General features: G+C 47.9%; 1 protein-coding gene across 1 annotated transcript; it reads right to left on the reverse strand.

The window, feature by feature from the left end:
* Positions 1 to 370: 370 nt before the first annotated feature.
* Positions 371 to 8,421, reverse strand: LOC142828039 (endogenous retrovirus group K member 10 Gag polyprotein-like). The gene has a single exon (XM_089775072.1). The coding sequence runs from the start codon at positions 7,043 to 7,045 to the stop codon at positions 5,843 to 5,845; it is 1,203 nt and encodes a 400-aa protein (XP_089631198.1). The 5' UTR covers positions 7,046 to 8,421; the 3' UTR covers positions 371 to 5,842.
* Between the last annotated feature and the right edge of the window lie 2,963 nt (positions 8,422 to 11,384).

An 11,384-nucleotide genomic window follows, 5' to 3' on the forward strand; every position in this document is an offset into this window, starting at 1 on the left:
GGGGCTGGGGTGCTGCGGCCCTCTTCCACGGCTGGTCCGGCTGTGGAGGAAAAGAAGACACAATCAGTCCTATAAACTGGACTCTGTAGCACTTACAATACTAACAGGATGGTTTATTAGGGGATGAGCTTTCCAGGGCCAGACCCACTTCCTCAGATCAGAGTAACACGGCTACATTTCTATCACAATCAGTCATGTGTGCAACAGCTGTCCAAAAGGGCATGCCCTCTCCCTTGAGACAGGGGAAGCAGACATTCTGAAGGTCACACTGTGTGTGTGTGTGACCTGGGCATCAGCCTGAGCATGACAGGTTTCCCTTGTGCATCACCCACTGTGCACCTGTGGTGTATGAAGGCACGGACTCCGGCCGGTGCAAGCACGAAATCATTTTATTGCAAGATCACAACTACCTTTATACTCTTAAAAGTTTACAAACTGCTTTTTCCCAGTCCCAAACACAGCACTCTCGAAGGTCATTGACTCAGGCAGATGTTGTTATTGTTGGCTCAGGACTCTTGCTTGGTTTCGTCCTTGGGACGCTCTGTCATGCGGCCAAAGCACTATGCTTGCTGATTCTCTACATCTCCCCCTCTTTTATACAAAGCAATACCATTAATAAGTAACATTGTCATTACACGAGCCTCAACTTTCTGAGCAGAACGAATACAAGAAAAAAGTAAAGAAAGAATTATAAAAAGCACAATAAGAAGCCCACTAGCAAATCCAATAAACACCCACATGCGCAAATTTAATCCAGAAAACCACGTAGTAGGATTAAGCCAAGATAAGTCAGATTGCAAAGTAGCAAAAGCCTTTTGTGTGGTTAATTCTTGCAATTGCTGAATTTGGTTCTTTAATTGAACATGCAAAGAATTAACATGAGAATGTAAAGAAACATCAAAAGCACCCTGTAAATGGTGTTTAACAAGGTTCCAATCATGAACTGATGAATTCCAGGGGAGGGATGTCACACACAGACCTCCAGCAGTGTGCTCCCAATCACAATGCAGAGACAACCTAGTCTTTAAGGCTGCGTGCATATCACCAAGCCAAATGACTGTGGCTTCTAGGGCCTCAAGCCGCGCCAATATCTCTTCATCAATGGTCTTCTGCGTTTGGAACTCCCGTGTAACGTTTATTAGAGTTTCCCCTACCATTTTTGCAGTCTTAACCGACTGAGTTAAAGAGGCAATAGCAGCAGCGGCAGAAGCAAGAATAATAATTGCCGACAAGAGCAAAAATCAGCCACCCCAAAAATCGCTTCGTACGTCTACGAGTGTTAGTAATCTCCTCCTGCAGCAACCTTGTAAGATGGCCAAAATCACTATCTCCTTCCCAGTCTCGTGTGAGATTAACAGGAATCCATAACTCAGAGCGTTGTCGAAGAGGGAACACAAAGGTTACATTATCACTCATGGAAATGCAGGTCTTATATCGCACCTCAGACAACATAACAGAATAACAAGAATGGGAAAATTTACATCTCTTAAAACTTGCATTTTGTGCCAAGGCAAAAACATATGGATGCGAAGTACAAACCATAACACTATTATATTGTTGCTTAATATAGTTAGATGTATAATTCTCTAAAATCAAACTCCCTAAACTATAACCCATAAATGCTAACCCTATCCGCCACACCCCCTTATGTAACATGGAGGCCGTGGCATTATCCCCATTAGTAATAAATTGTAACACAGGACCGGCAGAGCCTCCCCCATGCCACGAAAGGCTGTGATTATACCGGCCGAAGGGGACAGTGCGATTGTCCACTTGATCCCACAGCATACCGTGCGGGCCCCAATCCACAACCGTGCCGAATTCGCCCCGGAGTACCAGGGGGCTGCGTCCACGACATGCCTGCCAAACTGGTGCCGCGTCCGCTGATATCCTCTTTATCATGCAGCGGGGCAAATCAGGAGCGTACGGCTCCCAAGAGTCATTGCCGCTTCCGTGCATCCCGGGAATGCTCAGTAAGGTATAGTTAACCCTTCCGTCGTGCTCCCACGCCACTAGGTGCAACTGTGGCTGCACGGGCATGCAACTTGAGTCATGAAGGGTAGAAAAGCAAAGCGGTGGGAGGTCAGTGACAAGGGTGATATTGGTAACATTAACGACCTCGGTTTCTTGCTCCGCTGTAGGGGGTATCCACACCCCTCCCACCCAGTCGGTACCATTGTTACTGATGGGCGGTGAGGGATCCCACCACGTCACAGGCCTGAATACGGGGGGATCAATGATGTGCGTCCAATACAAATGTGCTGTCGCAGTATGCACACAGAAACCGCTCCACAGGAACCACAAAAATGCAGTGGTGACCGTCATGGATTTGTCGCTATGGATCGGCAGCAGTCCCTTCATTCTTGAGTTGAATCTCTTGCACTGACGGCTTACCAATCCTGGCTGGCTTAACAAATCGCACAGGAAGCCAATAGGGACCTGAGGGAAGAGAAACACATGCATACCCACGTCCCCACGTGATTAATGGTACGGGACCTTGCCACTGTCCGGATTCCAGGTGTCTGTAGTAAACTTGTGGCCGCTCCGGCCATGCAGAGTCTTGCCCAAAGTGGCACTGTGCTGCCGTGAAAGACAAATCAGAAAGATTTAAAAAGTTTAACACATACATAGCTTTGTCCAAACGCTCCTGTGGGGTCATTCCCACTGGACTCCCCCTTTTTTGTTTATCAAGAAGGGTCTTGAGAGTGCGGTGCGTGCATTCAACAATCGCCTGGCCCGTGGGGGAGTGTGGAATGCCTGTGGTGTGGCTTACACCCCAATCCTGCAAAAAGGACTGAACTTTGTGGGAGATATAAGCGGGACCATTATCAGTTTTAACAGAAACTGGAACACCCATAACAGCAAAACAATGTAACCAATGCCGAACAACATCACGAGCTTTTTCTCCCACATGGGCAGTAGCAACAATAAGGTGGGAAAAGGTATCAACAGTAACATGTACATAGCGCAATCTGCCAAATTCGGAAAAATGGGTCACATCAGACTGCCAAAGTTCATTGGCCCGTAGGCCTCGCGGGTTAACACCGCTAGGTACCAGAATGGCGGATAGACACTGGCAATCCGGACAGGCGCGAACTATATCTTGCGCCTGCTGTTTAGTAAAGGAAAATTGCTGAGCTAATGATCTAGCATTCTGGTGAAAAAAATCATGTGAAAGTCGTCTTATCATAACACATTTGAACCATATAGGTTATAACTGCTAGATATTAAAAACAAGATTAAGCATAAGCGCAACATGAATTGTTCGTTTAGCCTCATGCTGGCTGTTCTTCAGGACTTCGTAGTTTGCTTCACCTATCACTGGCAGGTTTTTCTGGGCTGCAGCTGGTACCTTGGCCTTGGTCTCTCAGGTTTGTCTGCTTTTGGGCCTGGATTGCCGGTACCAAGCCTGCGTTGATCTCTGTCTACTTCTGGACCTGGCTCTCCGGTACCAGGTCTGCAGTGATCCTTGTTGGGGCAAACCTCTGTAGGCGCTGGAACCAGTTGGCAGTGAGAGGCATGAATCCAAGTGGGCAATCCCTTGCACTTTACAGCAGTATGTGTGGTCAGAAGGACGTGATAGGGACCCTTTCACCTGGGTTCCAGGGCAGTCTTTCATTGGTGAACTTTCACGCAAACCCAGTCTCCTGGTTGTAGTTTATGGCGCGGCTCAGTCGGGTCCTCCTGGAAGGCGTCCTTAACCTGTGAATGATAAGACTATACACACCTCATAAGTTCCTGACAATACTTGACTAGGCTTCTTTTAACAAGTGTGGCATCAGCCAGGTTAATTTTGGGTTGCTTAACAATTTCATAGGTCGGCCACATGCAATTTCATGTGGACTGAGTCCAGTTTTCCGATTAGGAGTGGCTCTCATGCTCATTAGGGCAATCGGGAGTGCTTCTACCCATGTGTCAGCTGACGGTCAGGGCAGTGTGTGTGTGTGTGCTGAGAAAAGGTTTAACGTCTGTGACTTTACTGCTAGGACCGGGGTCCCGTCGCAGAGGGCAGCCAGAGTTTGCACACAGGCCAGAGTTCTCACATATTTTAGTAAGTTTGTTCTCTAAAATCCTGTTTCATCTTTTTACTGCTTCTGCGCTCTCCGGGTGTCGCGCACAGTGCAGTGCTTGTCTGGTAGAGTAGTGCTTTGCCAGTTTTTGAACAATTTGTCCAGTAAAGTGGGTACCTTTATCACTGGAGATCACAAGGTGTATTCCCCATGATGGGATGTAATGATTTAGAAGTTTCTTTGCCACTGTGATGGCATCAGTTTTCCTGCAGGGATAAGCTTCTACTTATCTCAAAAACAAGCAAACAATCACCAGCACATTATTCAAAAAAATTGACATTTAGGCAATTGAATAAAGTCCATTTGTAAATTCAGAAATGGTCCCAAAGGCAGAGGTCTGGTTGCCGGGACTGTCTTTACAGGTTTACCCACGTTGTAAGCTTGGCAGACAGGGCAAGCCAAACAGTAATCTTTGACTGCTTGGGAGAATTTGGGAGCAAACCAATTTTGTTTTATGTTTGCCAACGTGCGACAATCCAGGGAGCACGGAGGCAAGGTGAGGTAGCAAGACCACAGGAGCAACAATGTGGCCAACAGAGCTGCACCAGTAGTGCTCTGGGTGCAAGGTGCACCCTGCCAGTCTCCACTCCTGCTTTCCCGATTCTGGGGCTTGGTCTTGCAGGAGGGCCAGTTCCGAAAGAGATGGCAAAGGAGCTGGCGATCGTAGGAGAGAAGGGAAAAACAGCAGGTAGAGGAGCAGATTTCACTACATTCCAGACAGTACAAACTGCATAGTCTGATACTAAAACTCCACTAGAATTATAAAAGCAAAAAAACCATCTGTGTAAAGCACAAAGTTAAGATTATTCAAGGGACTTAAATTATTCTTTCATTAAAACAACAATATTGTACACACAACGTTTGAAATATATATATCACAAACAAGACACACAAGACAAATCTGGACAGAACACAAACTTATTATGTCATGACACAGAACCATGGTTTTTTGTTGTTGTTTTTCTTCAGCTGGCACCAGCGCTTTCTGATGATCTGAAAGACAAGAAAACATTTCTACCCACATTGGGGTGGTGCATTATATTTTAGAACACTTTTTCTTTACAGATTTTTGCTACTTTTTGATCAGCCTGCTGTTACCCAATGGTATGCTTTTATTTTGAACACCAGCTTGAGAGGGTTTGAATAAATTACTTTATTGTTTAATTATTAAGTTAGAGGTGGCATGCCTCAGTTTCCCTCTTGTACTGCAGACCAGGCTTTTTTTACTGCCACAGAAACTCTCTTAGAACAAGGTGCTTGCTAATTACTATTCCAAGCAAGCAAAAAGGTTTTCTTTTCCTGAAAAGAATCACATGCAATGTTACAGGCTTACTTATGGGGGACAGTGCCCCCCCCCCTTCCAGAACAGACAGGCAGTTTGCAGACACACACAACCTTGGGTCTGAAAGCAAGCCAAGAGTGCTATCAACTCAGCCTTGAAAAGAAACACAGTGAAGTTTCAGAGTTTGGATTCTTAAAACAATAATTAGTTTCCTTGGAAGACACATTTAACCCTTAGGGTTCAGGTTTTACAAATTTATCAATTCTGAAAGAGTTTTTGCCTTGTTACGCAGGGGGTCCAAAGCCTTCCTGCAGTCTATATTAGTGTTTTCAATAGCCAATTGAAACAGCAACAGGTGCTGAACCTCCTCTGAGTCTACTTATCATTGTATGGCGGTTTGGAGCCTATCCAAAAATTACACATAGGGTTACTGGGGGCCCTGGCGGACCGTAGCAAAAGATGTGTCCCTTTGGCCCGCATCAGGGACCTGTCATAAGGCTCGAAGGGTCAGCGATGTGGCTTGCGTAAATACCAAGCGATTCATCTGAGCCTGAGCATGGGGAGTAGCATATTGGCCCTGCCCTATGCGTTCATCTATGCCAATGTTTACCCCATTGGTAATATTATCCATAACTTGCGACGTAACACCGTCACAATACTCGGTGTCCCAAACTGCATACTGCGCTGGGCTAAGTAGCAGGCGTAATAGCGCGCGCCAATCATGCGGGGCCATAACATATGACTCCGAAATAGCCACAACCAAATTCATCGTATAAGAAGACTGTAATCCATAATCCTTCACAGATTTGCGCAACTCTTTTACAAGTTCATATGGCAAAGCCTCATGTTGGGCGGGCCGTTGGGGCGCATATACAATTGGAAAAGCCTGTAGAAGCTGCACATCTCCTCGCCGAAGAGCCTCACGTCGGCATTCAGATAAAACCCTTGCCTGTTCATTATGCGAGGGTGCCACCAAGGGGGACCCATATGGAGTGACCGTGTGGCTTGCGGACCTGTATGAAGAAGCGGGAGCTAATGCTGGGGCAAAAGGCGGCAGGGCTACAATCAAGGACTGAGAAACAGCTCGTAGCCTCTGAGTCTGTAAAATTTGCTCCGCCGTCGGTGCAGATGCCGCCAGGGCCTTGACGGGCTCGAGCGACGGGTACGAGTCAAGCCCTACGCCGACCGCCGCCGTTCCTGTGTCAAAGGGGTCCTCGGGCCCACCGTCCTCAGATTCACTGTCCTCAGGGCCGAGGCACAAGTCATCAGGCTCCGGGGAGACCGGGACCGTGGCGTACACTGGCTCACAATCCTCCCCGGGGGGTTTTGGGGGAGGGGACGAGGGATCCTCTGGGTCCTGATATAGCCTGGGATCAAGTGTTGCTGACGCTTCCTTCAGGACCCGCTCGGCGGGATGCAATGCCCGTATGGCTGTATAAACAGTTCGCCACGTTACTATGATCCCTTTTGGGAGGGATAATGCAAGATGTTCGGAGGTTCTCAATTCCTTGCCCACCTTCTCCCAGAAGGTCAAATCATAAGAACCCCCTTCCAGGAACCACGGGCAATGGTCTCGTATCCAAACCAACAGCTGAACCAGCTGTACAGGGGGAACCTTAAACCCCTGTTCCTTCACAATGTGCTGCAAGATCTCAAGCTGCAGTTTTTGCTCTTTCGTGGCAGACTGCCCCATTCTGTTACTCTGTCCGCGGCTGCTCACCTGTTCGTCCTGCGAATGGTGATGTCAGTAATTTCGGGAGCTCCTCTCAACAACTTATCCTCAGTCCAGCCGCGGGTACACCACCGGTTTGAATCACTCATTCAGTTCAAGCCCTGTATCGGGCGCCATTTGTGGTGTATGAAGGCACGGACTCCGGCCGGTGCAAGCACGAAATCATTTTATTGCAAGATCACAACTACCTTTATACTCTTAAAAGTTTACAAACTGCTTTTTCCCAGTCCCAAACACAGCACTCTCGAAGGTCATTGACTCAGGCAGATGTTGTTATTGTTGGCTCAGGACTCTTGCTTGGTTTCGTCCTTGGGACGCTCTGTCATGCGGCCAAAGCACTATGCTTGCTGATTCTCTACATGCACCCACCCACCTACCTCCCCCCCCCCCCCGGGTGTGACACAACCTCACTGTACTCACCTGCTGCTTCCTCTCCCGCGCCAGATGACGCCTGGGAGGCCTCAGAGGTCTGGGTGACTGGCTCCAGGGTGAGGGTCGCCGTCTCCTCGGTGTCCTCCTCCTCTGGGCCCATGTCCCCGTCTCCTGACTGCTGTAGCTCCCGCTCTGGAGCGTCCACCACCGGGTCTGCCAGTCCGGACTGGACGAACCGCCGTGGTGTGCGTGCTTCTGCACTGCCACCCAGGATCTGGTCCAGCTCTGGGTAGTAGGGGCAGTAGTGGGGGGCTGCCCCAGAACGGGAGCTCTCCTCCCTGGCTTTGGTGTAGCCCTGCCGCAGCTCCTTCACTTTGGAGCGCACCTGGTCCTGGGTGCGGGGGTAGTGGCCCTTCTGGGCCAGGGCTTCAGCCATGCGGCCATAAATGTTGGCGTTTCGCCGCCGGCTTTTGAGGGCCTGTAAGGCCTCCTCCTCTCCCCACAGCTCCAGCAGGCTCTTGATCTCTGCGCCGGACCAGGATGGTGCCTGGCGCTTGGAGCCCTTGGCTGGGTCCCCAGAAGGCTCGGAGGAAGGGCCAGGACGCTCTTGGGGCTGTGACATGCTGCAGCAAGGTCGCCGTGTGCTCTGGCTCCTTGTCTGCAACAAGTGGCTGTGAGGGTGCGCCTGTCCCTTTAAGGAATGGCTGCAGCCAGGAACCACAGACGTGCAACCCATGGCCCAGATTGTCCACCAGGGCTTCTTCCTGGAGGCCAATAATTTCGAAAGAAAGGGCTCCCCCTGTCCAGACTCACGTTCTTTCGACGGATCTCCCTCGAAAAAGGCGTTCTTCCTCGTGAAACGAGGTTTACCGCCGTCGAAAGAAAAGCCGCGTTCTTTCGATTTAATTTCGAAAGAACGCGGCTTGAGTCTGGACGCAGGGGAAGTTCTTTCGAAAAAAGGCTACTTTTCTTGAAAGAACGCCTGAGTGTGGACACGGCCTTAGAGGGAGGTTTTCTTTATCTGCTGGGTAAATGACCCATTGCTCATTCCCTGGATTTAACCTTACTCTACGATAGCAGGTATTTTCTGGGATCCACCCAGATCTTTACCAGTGCCAAATTTGTTTTCAAAACATAAGGGAAACATAGTCCCTGATGGATGTAATGCTTGAGTTAGGGGAATTCCTGAGGCAATTAGATTTTTATGCCAAATCTGCCTGTCCCCCCCCCCCCCCCCATGACTATGTACTTCTGGCACAGTGTAAAAGGCTTTCAGAACCTTTGATAAGCTGTTCATATATCCAACAGTCACTTGTATTGGTGAGGGACATAACCTTCTGCAGGGCTTCCCAATAAGGGTGGGGAAAGTTATATACTAAGGCTATGCTGACTACTAAAAGAAGGAAAACAATCCTCATCCTATTATAGTATCTTAAATTTCTAAAGTAGAAAGGATAATAATAATATAGTAATTAGCTAGCAACTAGCAAGGCAGTCTTTTAACTAAACTTAGTCAGTTAGTATTGTTTGGCTTGCCTCTGCAGGCACTCTGCGAGATTTCGTAGTCTCTTAGTTCACTCAATACTGGAATGGATTCCCCTTTGTGAGAGCTACGAGGCACCAGGCTCACCTGTAGGTCTTTGCTGGTACAGTCCTACCTCTCAGGTTGTACCTCAAAGCTCCTGGTGGAGGCCGGTTTGGTAACAGTCTGGTTTGAGAGTCTGCCGCCTTGGTCTGCTGAACCTCGTCCTCAGGTGATTCCTCCGGGGAGGAGTCAGTCAGCTCTGTTGGATCTGCAGTTCGGCATACATGACTTGCGTGGATCCACGAGGGGCGCTCCTTCACGTTTACTGCTGTGTGGGTGATGAGCAGCAACTGGAACCATCCTTTCCACCGGGCTGTCAGGGAATTCTTTCTGCGATGTTCCTTCATGAACACGTAGTCGCTTGGTTGGATGTTGTGGCACGGTACATCAGTAGGTACTGGGAGGGCTTCCTTCACCTGCAGGTGCAAGCTCTCCTAACCGTCATTTTATGTCTAGGTTTCTTCTTTCTGTGTGGCTGCTAGCCTGTGGGCTTCCTGCAACATTAACTGCTTACAAATCACACATGAATTAGATATTCTTGACAGCTTCTAGGTGCACGCCTGGGGCGTACCATTATTTTGGGTTTTGTGAGGCCACCCCCCTTTTGCTCATGTGTGTCATCTGATGAGACACCTGAGCAAGCTGCCGTGTGAGAGATCTTGGGGCGACTTGGCGGCCATCAGGCGCAACCATTATCCCAGCTGGGGATAAGGAGCAGCCTGCTTTCTCCCAAAGGTTTTTCTCTGTAGGTTGAGCAGCTTGCTGTAGTTCTATCAGGTCCTGCAAAGAAACAGGGAGAGAAAGAGAGACCAGAATCTGAAAGGGAGTCAGAGGTTCATGTGCTGCTGCATGTCTGGCTACTGCATCAGCCAGAATAGCATCAAGGAGTTGGGAGATAAGGGGACCATGAGAGATAGTAGAGCCAGAAGAGGTAAGGAAACCTCATTGTTTCGAAATTTGTCCTGTGGCATGACAGACAGAGAAAGCATACTTTGAATCAGTATAAATGGCAGCAGACTGTCCGGGCGCTAAAAGGCAAGCACGAATTAAAGCGATGAGCTCAGCAGCCTGAGCTGATTTGATTCCTGGAAGAGAAAAGGCCTCTAAAACATTATTATCTGAGACCACTGCATATCCAGCCTTTAGTTTACCAACTGAATTTCTTTTATATGAGCCATCAGTGTACAATACAAGATTTGCATTTTCCAGCGGTTGATCAGACAAATTTTTGGGGAGGTTTTACACAGTGTCCAAGCAATTCTTCACAGTTATGGGTATGTGCTTTACCATTAGAGGGTAAAGGAGAAAAAGTAGCTGGGTTAAGTACATTACATCTTTGAATTACCACATTTGGGGAAGAGAGGATAACATTTTCATACCGGGTTTGTCTCTGAACAGACAGGTGCTGGGTGCGGTGTCGCTGTAAGAGAGCAGAGACAGCATGAGGGACCTGTAAGATAATGCTGTGGCCTAATGTGACAGGTTGGGCCTTTTTAAAGTAATTCAGCAGCAGCTGCAACTGCCCTCAGACAAAGTGGGAACCCACGGGCTACTGAGTCCAGTGTTGCAGAAAAATAAGCTACTGGACGAGGTGTGGGTCCAAGGGGTTGACAGAGAGCTCCAGCTGCAATTCCATCCTGTTCATGACAAAACAGAGTAAAAGGCTTGCTATATTTAGGTAAGCCTAGAACAGGTGGCTGTGAGAGAAGAGTTTTAAGGGAAAGGAAAGCAGATTCACATTCTGGGGACCAGGTCACTGGGTCAGGAGCTAAGATTAAGAGTAGAATAGTAAGGGGCCTGGTGAGTCCAGAAAAATTAGGAATCCATTGTCTGCAATATCCTGCAGTACCCAGAAATTTGTGTACCTGACTTTGGTGAAAGGGTGAGGAATGGAAAGAACTTGAAATTCGCTCAGGTGTTAACTGGCGGCCATCTCCTGAAAGTAAATGTTCTAAGTACTGAACTCTTTGTTTTACAAATTGCAATTTGGCTTTGGAAGCCTTGTGACTCTTTTTAGCAAGACACTTTAACACATATGAGGTATCAGTTTTACATCTTTTCTTAGTTTTACTAGCAATTAGCACATCATCAGCATACTGAACTAACACAGAACTGCAGGGAAGAGAGAGAGAATTAAGGTCAGCTTTTTTAAAAACTGAGAAAACAGAGTAGGGCTTTTACAATAACTTTACAAAAACATGTCCTGGTTAATTGATGACCCTGAAAGGAAAAGGCAAAGAGAAATTGGGAATTCTTATGCACTGGAATAGAAAAGAAGGCAGAACATAAATCTATTACAGAAAACCAGGTTAGGTACTACTGGAAATCTAGGGATTACAAACT

This window comes from Pelodiscus sinensis, chromosome W (assembly GCF_052426305.1).
Source record: "Pelodiscus sinensis isolate ZL-2025 chromosome W, ASM5242630v1, whole genome shotgun sequence".
Lineage (NCBI taxonomy): Eukaryota > Metazoa > Chordata > Testudines > Trionychidae > Pelodiscus > Pelodiscus sinensis.

Bases quoted from the DNA above. Each gene is read 5' to 3' on its own strand.
- LOC142828039 (XM_089775072.1), bottom strand. From the start codon at position 7,045: ATGGGGCAGTCTGCCACGAAAGAGCAAAAACTGCAGCTTGAGATCTTG.